The sequence below is a fragment of the Limanda limanda genome, chromosome 7 (assembly GCF_963576545.1).
Source record: "Limanda limanda chromosome 7, fLimLim1.1, whole genome shotgun sequence".
Classification (NCBI taxonomy): domain Eukaryota; kingdom Metazoa; phylum Chordata; class Actinopteri; order Pleuronectiformes; family Pleuronectidae; genus Limanda; species Limanda limanda.
In genome coordinates this window covers 18,452,162-18,465,946 of record NC_083642.1, presented here as the reverse complement: position 1 = coordinate 18,465,946, position 13,785 = coordinate 18,452,162, and the positions used below count along the sequence as shown (strand labels likewise).

Sequence of the window (13,785 nt, the reverse complement as noted above, 5' to 3'; positions counted from 1 at the left end):
TTGGAGATGAAAGAAAATATATATGACAAGCAATAGACACATAAGCAGAATCATTTGAATGCATAAAAAAAGTTCCCAGGTAAATTCAAGATATATCTGTAGTCTCGTCTATGAACAGCATCATAGTGAGTTGGTGTTTTCATGTTGTGAGAATAATGTAATAACCACAAAAACATTAAGCTGAAAAGAAAAAAACATTCCATTTATTATTATTTGTACATTTTCCTATTTCTGTTGTAAATGCAAACGTATACAATAAATCTCAATTGAGTCAGCTACATGTCATAAAACCTAATGATATTTCGAAATGTGTGTTTAGAATTCCTCGTAGGTGAGAACACAGAGGAAACAAGAGGTGTGAAACTGCAGAAAATGCACAGATGGTTGAATATGTCAGAGTCTGATACTGTGCTGGAAGATTGAATGATTATTGCAAGAATCAGTTGTATGAGTTATGTGTAATATTGTAGTACATCAACATTTTTGGAGACTTCAGATGTTAAAATATTTAGAGGACCTGAAGCACATATGGTCCATCAGATATTACAGTAAGCAGCTACTGGCTAATAGTTTTGGTATAGTTCTGAATGAGACCTTGGAAGTACTGCTGTGTGTTTTTCTTGGGTTGGAAAATGATGATGTAACATTTTGGCAGGAAGTACCACAACAGAAAGGAGTAGAGACTGGAGAGCACTGCCACAGCATTAAGAGTTTGGATGTATCTTCCCCTATAAAGAATGTATCCAGTGGCAAAGATGATCCAGGTGAGGATCAGCAGCAGCAGACAGAACGTTATCGCTTTGGCCTCGTTGTAATTTTTGGGGAGGTCTTTACCCATGTAGGAGAAAATAAAGCAAAGACAGCACAGACATAGAAGTAAAGATACAGGACCAGAGACGCATTCCAGACTGAAGTCACAACTGAGTATGATTTTATCTGGGTACCATACGGTTTCATTGTAGGGCCTGGGGGGAGCGTTAGAATAGCCAATTGTTATTAACAGTGCCTGAGTGACAAATGCCACAGTGATGACCAGCCACTGTCCATGATACTTCATCCACCAGCTGTGCAGCTTGGGAAACTTGGCAGCCATTTTGAAAACGCAAACAATTTGAAACGAGCGCACAACAAAACATGCCAAACAAACAGTGTAGAACAAGGAGAACGGTAAGAACCTCAAGATACAATAAGAAAGAGTTGGTTTGCCAAAGTAAAAGTAAATACTGAGACTACACAGACTGAGGCAGCCTAAGATTAGGAAGCACATGGGTCCCCCAGCAGATCTGACAACAGGGGTGTTGTAGTTCACGGCAAAGAGACCAGACATGGCGAGTGAGAGGCCCACCAAGGCCGAGGCCCCGAACATGATCAGTATAGCCCCACTGTCTGTGAATGGGATGTACTCCACCAGCCGCAGGGTGCATGAGGTGCTTCCTTCTGCAGACCACTCTGTCTCCTTACAGTCCATGCACTTGTAGGGATCCTCTGTTAAACAAGAGAGAGGGACGATTTGTTAATAAAGTTTTGAAAAGATAATCAGACAACGGAGGAAGCAGTTTTACTCTCTTCAGCTTTCATAATCCACCACTGCAGTGCCTGTTCTAAACCCTTCTGTTTGGAATGATCTGTTCTCTTGTCCTGTGTTAATCCTTCGAAGCTACTCCAGAATTATTCCTTGTCATTAGTGAGTCCTCCTCAAACAGTTCTATAATATACAGTCACTTTTATTGTTTGTGTGTTAGATGTTGTATACAGAGCTTTTTTGATAAACAGACTATAATGCAGAGTGATTATCTGGGTTATCTGCAATAAAGACCTTCAATCCATGTTTTTCATTAAATTAAACTGAATTAGCTTTATAATTGTTCACTTATATGCTTTATATATTTATATTTGTTGATTTACTTAACTGGTGTTTTTTTCATGCATGTCGGCTATTTCAAAAGTCAACACAATCTTCACACCAAAGGTCACAGCTCTGTAATTCTGCTCAGTATCAAGCAATACTGCAACAAAACATATAATTTTACTTTGAAGACTTGCCAAAGAGGAAGTGGTTCTATGATTGTTATTGCCATATAGGAGATCAGCACCTGTGAATGTCTGTCAGTCCGAAATGGTGAATTTAGTTTATTATCAAATTGATCTGGCGGCGATATTGTCGCCCCCACTGATTGCTAACGAGCGCTGGTCCCCTGTTTATTTAAATGTTATTAATATTGAACATATCATATGTATTAATCCCACCAAAATTGTCACTGCACTTTCCTGGGCCACAAACAATACAGATGCTTATTATGAAGCTTCTTAAAGGAACGGCTCAGGAGATATGCGTTCCACATACAAACAGACGTTTATGGTATTAGCAGGTAGATGTTCTGTCATGACGATATTCTATTAATTTAAATTTGCTTCAATTTTTATATATAAATATGTCTGAAAAGTTTAAGAAGAGTACATTGCATTGATAGAACGGGTTCAACGTGCAGCTGAAGACAACAGTTTATCTTTAAACCAAAACCAATTCATTTCACCCAAAAAGCTCTGGATTCATCGGCCACGTTCAGGGGTCAGAGTGAAAATGGAAGCTTGTAGGTGTCTGAATGTGAAACAGCTTTCCAAATGACAGGACTCATCTTATCAAAAATAAAATCGCAGTAGTGTTTTCTTGAGAAATGTTCCTTATTTTCCTCCATAATAATTTACCTGTGCTGTTGACATAAGTTCCATTCCGACAGAGTTGACATGTGAAGCAGCATTTGTGGATTCCATCTTGCCATTTTGCATATCCCACGTCACATGGTGGGCTACACTGTGAAGTAGGCACCTGAATTGTTCAGGGGCAAAGTAATTTAAGATAAGAAAATACCATTAAGGATGAAATTTGCACTTGCAACAGTCTTTATATGCAGCTTTTTAATATTTTGACATAAAATGGGAACATCCTTTTTAGACACTGAGTAATTTTCCCTTGTATGCCGCCGTGTCGTACCACCATCTGTTTGTGATAACAGTTTGTCTGCTCTTTCCACTGCCGTTTAATATGTGCACAACTTTCTCAAACAACATACTGTACACAAATCCTTGACATATTGTATTATACTACAAATGATTAGGGAAAAAACATGACTTACTTCTTCACCTGAGTACCACTTTACTTTGGTACCGTTAATAAAATAATGGACCGATGGGTAAAAATCGTAAAAGCCGATCTTCTGGGCATCACCACTCTGGTTCCAGAAAACTATAGAATAGGATCCAAACCTGGGGTTGCCATTTTGATCAAACCGAATAGTTTGATTCATAAGCACAAAGTTTGACTTCTTCAGCTCTGCTAGAACCTGATGTGGACATACAAAGTTCAGAGGAGCGTTACTACTTCTGGTAGTTGTAAAGTGGGTTGTATATGATGTGTATGTAATAAAACACACGTGAGACAAGTATATTGGATTATGGTCAACTTATCTACAGGTGCTATCATCATAAAAAATCTAATATAAACCCTCTCATCATTTTTAAACTCACCATGTAAGGGGACAGTGTAATATTGTCATTACATTGACCAGCTTCACATTGTAAGGCATTGTGTAAGGCGTTGGCAAGAGCATGCACAGCACAATACACAGCAAAAGAGAAGGATGGGTCCGCAGAAATGAGTTCCTCTGCAGTCAGATTGTCACAGTTGCAAACCTGATTACACAACGTCGGTTGTTTTGCATTACCACATTGAATCCTGCTTTTGGAAGAATGGATAAAATCACTGAAACCAGGTACTGTCACTACTGACTGAGACACGCCGAGCACAGTTCCAATATTGTGGATTCCTTTTTCCTTGGGAAGAATCTTGTTTAAGGACCAGGTGTCCCCTGCTATCCACACCTTGTTGGTGACATTTAGTCGTATTGCTGATCTAATGAGATCTCCAGCGGTCAACTTAGTAGCATAGGCAACAATGATGTGTATCCTCTGTAGGTCTATCTGTTTGAACATTTGGGAGTGATTCGTTTCGTCAGTGAGCGTTTTGGTGAACGGCAAGCAGATCTCAGTGTCTTTAATCCTCTTTATGAACAACCTCAGGCCATCAAAGCCAAAGTCGTCGTCACTGTTGAGGAAAGCAACCCACGTCCATTTGAAGTGCAGTAGGATGCTGACAATCACTTCTATGATTTCTCCGTTGGAATGCACTGTTCGTAGGAACGAGGGATATTTCGCTTTCTCTGAAAACTCAGAGCTGGAAGCTCCATAGTTGACCTGTTAGAAGAGTAATATAGAAATTGACAATATTTTCATTGGCAATAAAGAACAAATAAATTCACAATGTCATGAATAAGTCAGAATGTAAATTAATTGACATTGTACGAGGGAAAAATATTTAAAAAGAGGACACACTCACCATAGGGATGAGATCCGTCATGAACAGTTGGGCGATAGTTACTGTCTCAGTGCTTGAGTAGGGGCCGACCACTCCTATCATCTTAGTCATTTTGAACATATTCTTATGTTTTTCATCCAAGACTTCGATTGAGCCATTGAATGAGATGAGTTTGAAAATTCCTGGGAAATACTGAAATTCCGAGCAGTGGTCAAAAATCTCATAACCAAGAGACACATTAGGCAGCAGGTTGGTGGAGTTATTGATTTGCTCCACAGCGTATCTCATCATCTGAAACCTCCGATAACTGGACACAATGAAGGGTTGACTGTGGACAGAGGAAAGACAACAGGAGAGCAGGACCAACTTTAAATCAACATTAAGTCATCAGACGTCAACACTGATATGTTTACATGAAGAAAAATTAGGTATTTCATGGTACAAGGATTGAGATCAGATGTTACACAGTCAACTTGATCATGTTCAATTAACTGGAGTGAGTGAGAAGGGAAATGTCTTATGGAGCTTTACTAACTGGCTTTACATTTGAGTATAATCCATTACACTAGGACCTGATCTTATACTTTCAACTTCATAAAATATCCATGCAAATGTATAATAAAAACTCACCTGGAGCAGTCGATGGCCTCTGGTCTGACTTGATGTACAGGGTCGCTGATATGATGAATATCAAAAAGTCCACCTAACAGATAGTCTCCTTCCAGCTGAAACTCCGAGGCTGGGACAGTGCACTGAGTCGAGGAGGCGGGTAGAAGAGAGCCCAGCAGACACAAAGAAAAGAGAAAATGTTTCATGGTTGTAGGGATCATTCATCCATCTGCTGTGATCTCTTAAGGGATTCAGCCTCTGCTTTTAATAAGCAATGTGTGGCTTGTAATGGCAAACCCCCAGTCTTTATTTCCATGTAGCTCCCAGATTGGTATGCAAACAGTATCTGAGCTGCACTAACCCCTGTGATGGCTACACAATGAGGTGAGCGATAATTATGAGCAAGCAAGTTGCCTACATATATGCTGAGTATATGACAAATGGTATATACATATGTGTATACACAAAGACACACACACAAGTTGTCATGGTAATAAAACACACAGGTTTAAGCACAGAATGATTTTGTTAGGTTTAGGAAAAGTTAATTCCTTGATACTTTTAGGGGGGGGGGGGCGATCTATGGACCTTGCAGTTTTGTGGTACGTCTGATTAAATAATTTCTCCTTGTGCATAGAAGCTAAAAATCTTTACATTTTAACTGTAACTTTTTCTATTACATCAGGATTGCAGTATATAAGTCAACGTTGACCTTTTACTTTAGGGCCTTGTCTTACACCTGTTGCAACAATTGTGTTTTTGCTAGTTTCACACTGATGCAGTTGTCAGTTTCTCATCCAGCGGCCCCTTAATTTAAACAGAAAATGCTCTTTCACCTATCTGAGCACCCATGGGTGTGTTGGTCTAAAAATCTGTGGTCAGTGGATTGTTGGCACATTGCCATTTTGAAGCATGCATTTCTTTTTACTTTGTACACAAGTGCACTTGTTTCTTCAGCAAAGAAGCGTTGTCTCCTACCATCTGACACATTCCCCATTTTAACATTTGAATTGCACTCCACCAAGGTACAAGACTTTGGCTTATTGAAAGTTCTGCTAAAAACCCACATCACATGGACTCAACCTACATACACTTGCACCATATGCTTCAAATCATGTGCCTGTAATTAATAATGGCTTTAACTAGTCACAACTGTCAAATCAGTCATTGTAAAGTAAAATGCTTTTGTAAGTTAAGATTCATATTGAATTCAAGTGTTGCCATAGGGATGGTGTATGGATGACAGGGATGAAGTAAAGACGAGGCTGTGAGGCTGTGTGTGGTCTCAAGCAAATACAAACAAATTAATTAATTCAACCGGATATCTTTGGTTAATGCTAAAATTCTACATCCTCATACAAATGAGATCTGCATGAGTTGAACCTTGGACCACACCGGTCTTTTGGGAGCAGATAATTTGCAATCTGTCTGAGGATTGATGATGACCAAAGATCGTGAGCTGTACTCTCACGGAAACCAGACAAACTCGTAATGACACAGCTGAACCCCTTGTCTGTAGGTGATATTAAAGGGTGATGTAAAAGATAATTAAAGTATAAATAAAATGGTTTGTGGGGGCCACATGAGGTGGGTGAACTACTAAAGAGCAATTATTGCTGTCAAATGTTTGCACTTCCAAAAGATCATACATACCAACAATGTTCATGGTCATTGTTTGTAACATTTTGTTTTCTTGTATGTTAACAGGAAATTCGAGTTTCCAAAGGCACTGGTTTACTTTTTGTTTCCATCTCAGTCTTAAATTACAAACTCCCAATATGCCACATATAGTAAAATAATTTCAACTTCATGTAACCGAGTTATCAAAGGCAAATTAATGTGATCTTGAAGCTATCTTGATAAATACACTGTAAAAATGATCAAGGTTAACTCAACTTCAAGATAAGCTTTGTTTCAACTCACAAAGTTACGTTGTACAAGTTGTTTAATTAATGAGAATTTATTGTTTGAAATGTTTTTTTAATGAAGTTAAAAAAAGTAACTATGTTATATTATCCATTCGTGAAAACCTACTTTGACGAAGGATGGCGAAGCAATGATCGTGTTCAAGGAAATGAGGATATCTAAAATGTGACAGTATGGTTGTGTTCGTAGAAATTATAAAATGAGGTGGACCAATAGAGTTAGAGATTGGACTTTATTTTCTTTATTGGAGATGAAAGAAAATATATATTACAAGCAATAGACACAAAAGCAGAATCATTTGAATGCATTAACAAAAATTCCCAGGTAAATTCAAGATATGTCTGTAGTCTCGTCTGTGAACAGCATCATAGTGAGTTTGTGTTTTCATGTTGTGAGAATAATGTAATAACCACAAAAAAATGAAGCTGAAAAGAAAAAAAATTCCATTTATTTATTTTTTTACATTTTTCTATTTCTGTTGTAAATGCAAACGTGTACAATAAATTTCAATTGAGTTAGCTACATGTCATAAAACCTAATGATATTTCAAAATGTGTGTTTAGAATTTCTCGTAGGTGAGAACACAAAGGAAACAAGAGATGTGAAACTGTAGAAAATGCACAGATGGTTGAATATGTCAGAGTCTGATACTGCGCTGGAAGATTGAATGATTATGCAAGAATCAGTTGTATGAGTTTTGTGTAATATTGTAGTACATCAAATTTTTGGAGACTTCAGATGTTAAAATATTTAGAAGCCTGACGCACATCTGGTCCATCAGATATTACAGTAAGCAGCTATTGGCTCATAGTTTTGGTATAGTTCTGAATGAGACCTTGGAAGTACTGCTGTGTGTTTTTCTTGGGTTGGAAAATGATGATGTAACATTTTGGCAGGAAGTACCAAAACAGAAAGGAGTAGAGACTGGAGAGCACTGCCACAGCGTTAAGAGTTTGGATGTATCTTCCCCTGTAAAGCAGGTATGCAGTGACAAAGATGATCCAGGTGAGGATCAGCAGCAGCAGACAGAACGTTATCGCTTTGGCCTCGTTGTAATTTTTGGGGAGGTCTTTCCCCATGTAGGAGAAAATAAAGCAAAGAGTGCACAGACATACAAGTAAAGATACAGGACCAGAGACGGATTCCAGACTGAAGTCACAACTGAGTATGATTTTATCTGGGTACCATACAGTTTCATTGTAGGGCCTGGGGGGAGCGTTAGAATAGCCAATTGTTATTAACAGTGCTTGAGTGACAAATGCCACAGTGATGACCAGCCACTGTCCATGATACTTCATCCACCAGCTGTGCAGCTTGGGAAACTTGGCAGCCATTTTGAAAACGCAAACAATTTGAAACGAGCGCACAACAAAACATGCCAAACAAACAGTGTAGAACAAGGAGAACGGTAAGAACCTCAAGATACAATAAGAAAGAGTTGGCTTGCCAAAGTAAAAGTAAATACTGAGACTACACAGACTGAGGCAGCCTAAGATTAGGAAGCACATGGGTCCCCCAGCAGATCTGACAACAGGGGTGTTGTAGTTCACAGCAAAGAGACCAGACATGGCGAGTGAGAGGCCCACCAAGGCCGAGGCCCCGAACATGATCAGTATAGCCCCACTGTCTGTGAATGGGATGTACTCCACCAGCCGCAGGGTGCATGAGGTGCTTCCTTCTGCAGACCACTCTGTCTCCTTACAGTCCATGCACTTGTAGGGATCCTCTGTTAGACAAGAGAGAGGGATGATTTGTAAATAAAGTTTTGGAAAGATAATCAGACAATAGAGGAAGCAGTTTTACTCTCTTCAGCTTTCATAAACCACCACTGCAGTGCCTGCTCTAAACCCGTCTGTTAGGAATGTTAATGAAAATAATATACATTCACTTTTATTGTCAGTGTGTTGGATGTTGTGTTCAAAGCTTTATATAAACAGACTATAATGCAGAGTTACGTGAGAAAACCCTGTGATCATCTTACCTGGGTTATCTGCAATGAAGAGCTTTAATCCATGTTTTCCATTAAATGAAACTGAATTAGCTTTATAACTGTTCACTAATGTGCCTTATATATATACATTTGCTGATTTACTTAACTGGTGTTTTTTTTTTTGTGAAAACAGCTTTCCAAATGACAGGACTCATCTTATCAAAATAAAATGGCGGTAGTGTTTTTTTTAGAATTGTTCCTTATTTTCCGCCATAATAATTTACCTGTGCTGTTGACATAAGTTCCATTCCGACAGAGTTGACATGTGAAGCAACATTTGTGGATTCCATCTTGCTGTTTTGCATATCCCACTTCACATGGTGGGTTACACTGTGAAGTAGGCACCTGTATTGTTCAGCAGAAAGTCATTTAAGATAAGAAAATACAGTTTTCACTTACAACGGTCTTCATATGCAGCTTTGAAAAATCTTGACATGTTTTGTAAAATATGAAAATCCTTTTTAGACACTGAGTAATTATTCCCTCGTATGCCGCTGTGTCGTACCACCATCTGTTTGTGATAACAGTTTGTCTGCTCTTTCCAATGACGTTTAATATGTGCACAATTTTCTCAAACAACATACTGTACACAAAGTCTTGACATATTGTATTATACTACAAATGATTAGGGAAAAAACCTGACTTACTTCTTCACCTGAGTACCACTTTACTTTGGTACTGTTAATAAAATGATGGACCGATGGGTAAAAATCGTAAAAGCCGATCTTCTGGGCGTCACCACTCTGGTTCCAGAAAACTATAGTATAGGATCCAAACCTGGGGTTGCCATTTTGATCAAACCGAATAGTTTGATTCATAAGCACAAAGTTTGACTTCTTCAGCTCTGCTAGAACCTGATGTGGACACACAAAGTTCAGAGGAGTGTTACTGCTTCTGGTGGTTGTAAAGTGGATTGTATATGATGTGTATGTAATAAAACACGTGAGACAAGTATTTTGGATCATGGTCAACTTATCTACAGGTGCTATCATCATAAAATATCAAATATAAACCCTCTAATCATTTTTATACTCACCATGTAAGGGGACAGTGTAATATTGTCATTACATTGACCAGCTTCACATTGTAAGGCATTGTGTAAGGCGTTGGCAAGAGCATGCACAGCACAATACACAGCAAAAGAGAAGGATGGGTCCGTTGAAATGAGTTCCTCTGCAGTCAGATTGTCACAGTTGCAAACCTGATTACACAACGTCAGTTGTTTTGCATTACCACATTGAATCCTGCTTTTGGAAGAATGGATAAAATCACTGAAACCAGGTACGGTCACTACTGACTGAGACACGCCGAGCACAGTTCCAATATTGTGGATTCCTTTCTCCTTGGGAAGCATCTCGTTTAAGGACCAGGTGTCCCCTGCTATCCACACCTTGTTGGTGACATTCAGTCGTATTGCTGATCTAATGAGATCTTCGGCGGTCAACTTATTAGCATAGACTACAATGATGTGTATCCTCTGTAGGTCTATCTGTTTGAACATTTGGGAGTGATTAGTTTCGTCAGTGAGCATTTTTGTGAATGGCAAGCAGATCTCAGTGTCTTTAATCCTCTTTATGAACAACGTCAGGCCATCAATTCCAAAGTCGTCACCACTGTTGAGGAAAGCAACCCACGTCCATTTGAAGTGCAGTAGGATGCTGACAATCACTTCTATGATTTCTTCATTGGATTGCGCTGTTCGTAGGAACGAGGGATATTTTTCTTTCTCTGAAAACGCAGAGCTGGAAGCTCCATAGTTGACCTGTTAGAAGAGTAATAGAGAAATTGATAATATTTTCATTGGCAATAAAGAGCAAATAAATTCACAATGTCATAATTAAGTCAGAATGTAAATTAATTGACATTGTATGAGGGAAAAATATTTAAAAAGAGGAAAGATTTACCATAGGGATGAGATCCGTCATGAACAGTTGGGCGACAGTTACTGTCTCTGTGCTTGTGAAGGGGCCGACCACTCCTATCATCTTAGTCATTTTGAACATATTCTTATGTTTTTCATCCAAGACTTCAATTGAGCCATTGAATGAGATGAGTTTGAAAATTCCTGGGAAATTCTGAAACTCCGAGCAGTGGTCAAAAATCTCATAACCAAGAGACACATTAGGCAGCAGGTTGGTGGAGTTATTGATTTGCTCCACAGCGTATCTCATCATCTGAAACCTCCGATAACTGGACACAATGAAGGGTTGACTGTGGACAGAGAAAAGACAACAGGAGAGCAGGACCAACTTTAAATCAACATTAAGTCTTCAGACGTCAACACTGATATGTTTACATGAAGAGAAATTAGGTATTTCATGGTACAAGGATCGAGATCAGATGTTACACAGTCAACTTGATCATGTACAATTAACTGGAGTGAGTGAGAAGGGAAATGTCTTATGGAGCTTTAGTAACTGGCTTTACATTCAAGTATAATCCGTTACACTAAGACCTGATCTTATACTTTCCACTTCATAAAATATCCATGCAAATGTATAATAAAAACTCACCTGGAGCAGTCGATGGCCTCTGGTCTGACTTGATGTACAGGCTCGCTGACATGATGAATATCAAAAAGTCCACCTATCAGATAGTCTCCTTCCAGCTGAAACTCCGAGGCTGGGACAGTGCACTGAGTCGAGGAGGCGCGTAGAAGAGAGCCCAGCAGACACACACAAAAGAGAAAATGTTTCATGGTTGTAGGGATCATTCATCCATCTGCTGTGATCTCTTAAGGGATTCAGCCTCTGCTTTTAATAAGCAATGTGTGGCTTGTATTGGCAAACCCCCAGTCTTTATTTCCATGCAGCTCACAGATTGGTATGCAAACAGTATCTGAGCTGCACTAACCCCTGTGATGGCTACACAATGAGGTGAGTGATAATTATGAGCAAGCAAGTTGCCTCTATGCTGAGTATATGACAAATGGTATATACATATGTGTATACACACGTGTTTCTTCAGCAAAGAAGCGTTGTCTCTTACCATCTGACACATTCCCTATTTTAACATTTGATTGCACTCCACCAAGGTACAAGGTGGGTTTTAAAGGGAATGGGACTTTGGCTTATTGCATGTTCTGCTAAAAATCCACATCACATGGACACAACCTACATACACTTGCACCATATGCTTCAGATCATGTGCTTGTAATTAATAATGGCTTTAACAACTCACAACTGTTAAATCAGTCATTATAATGAAATTGCCTTTGTAAGATAAGTTTCATTTTGAATTCAAGTGTTGCCGTAGGGATGGTGTATGGATGACAAGGACGAAGTAAAGTCGAGGCTGTGAGGTTGTGTGTGGTCTCAAGCAAATACAAACAAATTAATTAATTCAACCGGATATCTTTGGTTAATGCTAAAATTCTACATCCTCATACAAATGAGATCTGCATGAGTTGAACCTTGAACCACACCGGTCTTTTGGGAGCAGATAATTTGCAATCTGTCTGAGGATTGATGATGACCAAAGATCGTGAGCTGTACTCTCACGGAAACCAGACAAACTCGTAATGACACAGCTGAACCCCTTGTCTGTAGGTGATATTAAAGGGTGATGTAAAAGATAATTAAAGTATAAATGAAATGGTTTGTGGGAGCCACATGAGGAGGGTGCACTACTAAAGAGCAATTATTGCTGTCAAATGTTTGCACTTCCAAAAGATCATACATACCAACAATGTGCATGGTCGTTGTTTGTAACATTTTGTTTTCTTGTATGTTAACAGGAAATTCGAGTTTCCAAAGGCACTGGTTTTCTTTTTGCTTCCATTTCAGTCTTAAATTACACACTCCCAATGCCACATTTAGTCAAATAATTTCAACTTCATGTAACCGAGTTATCGAAGGCAAATAAATGTGATCTTGAAGCTATCTTGAGAAATACACTGTAAAAATTAACAGGGTTAACTCAACTTCAAGATAAGCTTTGTTTCAACTCACAAAGTTACGTTGTACAAGTTGTTTAATTAATGATAATTTATTGTTTGAAATGTTTTTTTAATGAAGTTAAAACAAGTAACTATGTTACATTATCCAGTCATGATAACCTACTTTGAAGATCCATGGCGAATCAAGGATCGTGATCATGGTGGCAGCTGATCTTGGATTGTGATAGAGGATTGTGGATCGTGATGGAGGATCCTGAACATGGATAGTCGTGATGGATTGTGATGGTACTGGTGGATCGTGATGGTGGATAGTCTAGTGATGGATTGTGATTGTGGTGGTGGAGTGTGGTGCCGGCTTACCATGGACTATGATTACAACAAGACTGCTTAACTTACAATGTGCCCACTCACGTATTACTGGAAATAACTCCTCCATTTCATTTGTCAATGCTGCTCCCTTCATCTCCATCAGACATTTTCACATGCATAAATACTTACACACTTCTCTATTATGAAACAAACATTTCTTCTAATTAGTCATAATATTTGTAATTGTATTGAGCTACATACAGCATCTATTGCACATCTGTCCGTCCTGGGAGAGGGATCACTCACATGTGGCTCTCTTTGAAGTTTTTCTTTGCCTGTTAATAGGGGTTTTCCTTACTCTTGTTGAGGGTTAAGGACAGAGGATGTCACACTTTGTTAAAGCCTATAAGAAAAATTGTAATTTGTGAATATGGGCTATACAAATCAAATTTGATAGATTGATGATTGACTTTCTGGTTTGGTTCACAGCATTTGAAATTGAAGCAGATGTGGTCAATGAACTTAACACATTAACAGGAGTGCAGAACTAAAACAAGTCATTATTTGTAAAGAGTTAAAGATTAAGAGAGAAAAAAATCCTCACCTACAAATCGAAACCACATCTGTCCTGACATCTCTGATAGTCTCATAATGTTGTCTTTACAGCTGTTTAACTGTTCA

The 13,785-nt window shown here is 38.7% G+C and overlaps 2 protein-coding genes across 2 annotated transcripts; both read right to left on the bottom strand.

The window, feature by feature from the left end:
- Positions 1-556: 556 nt before the first annotated feature.
- On the bottom strand, positions 557-5,187 carry LOC133005689 (taste receptor type 1 member 1-like). Its single transcript, XM_061075447.1, has 6 exons — positions 5,003-5,187; positions 4,394-4,700; positions 3,526-4,251; positions 3,135-3,341; positions 2,707-2,827; positions 557-1,485 (listed from the first exon to the last, which is right to left on the bottom strand). The coding sequence occupies exons 1-6, from the start codon at positions 5,185-5,187 to the stop codon at positions 557-559; spliced, it is 2,475 nt and encodes an 824-aa protein (XP_060931430.1).
- Positions 5,188-7,704: 2,517 nt separating this feature from the next.
- LOC133005049 (taste receptor type 1 member 1-like) lies at positions 7,705-11,595 on the bottom strand. Its single transcript, XM_061074637.1, has 6 exons — positions 11,411-11,595; positions 10,802-11,108; positions 9,934-10,659; positions 9,545-9,751; positions 9,122-9,242; positions 7,705-8,633 (listed from the first exon to the last, which is right to left on the bottom strand). The coding sequence occupies exons 1-6, from the start codon at positions 11,593-11,595 to the stop codon at positions 7,705-7,707; spliced, it is 2,475 nt and encodes an 824-aa protein (XP_060930620.1).
- Positions 11,596-13,785: the final 2,190 nt, after the last annotated feature.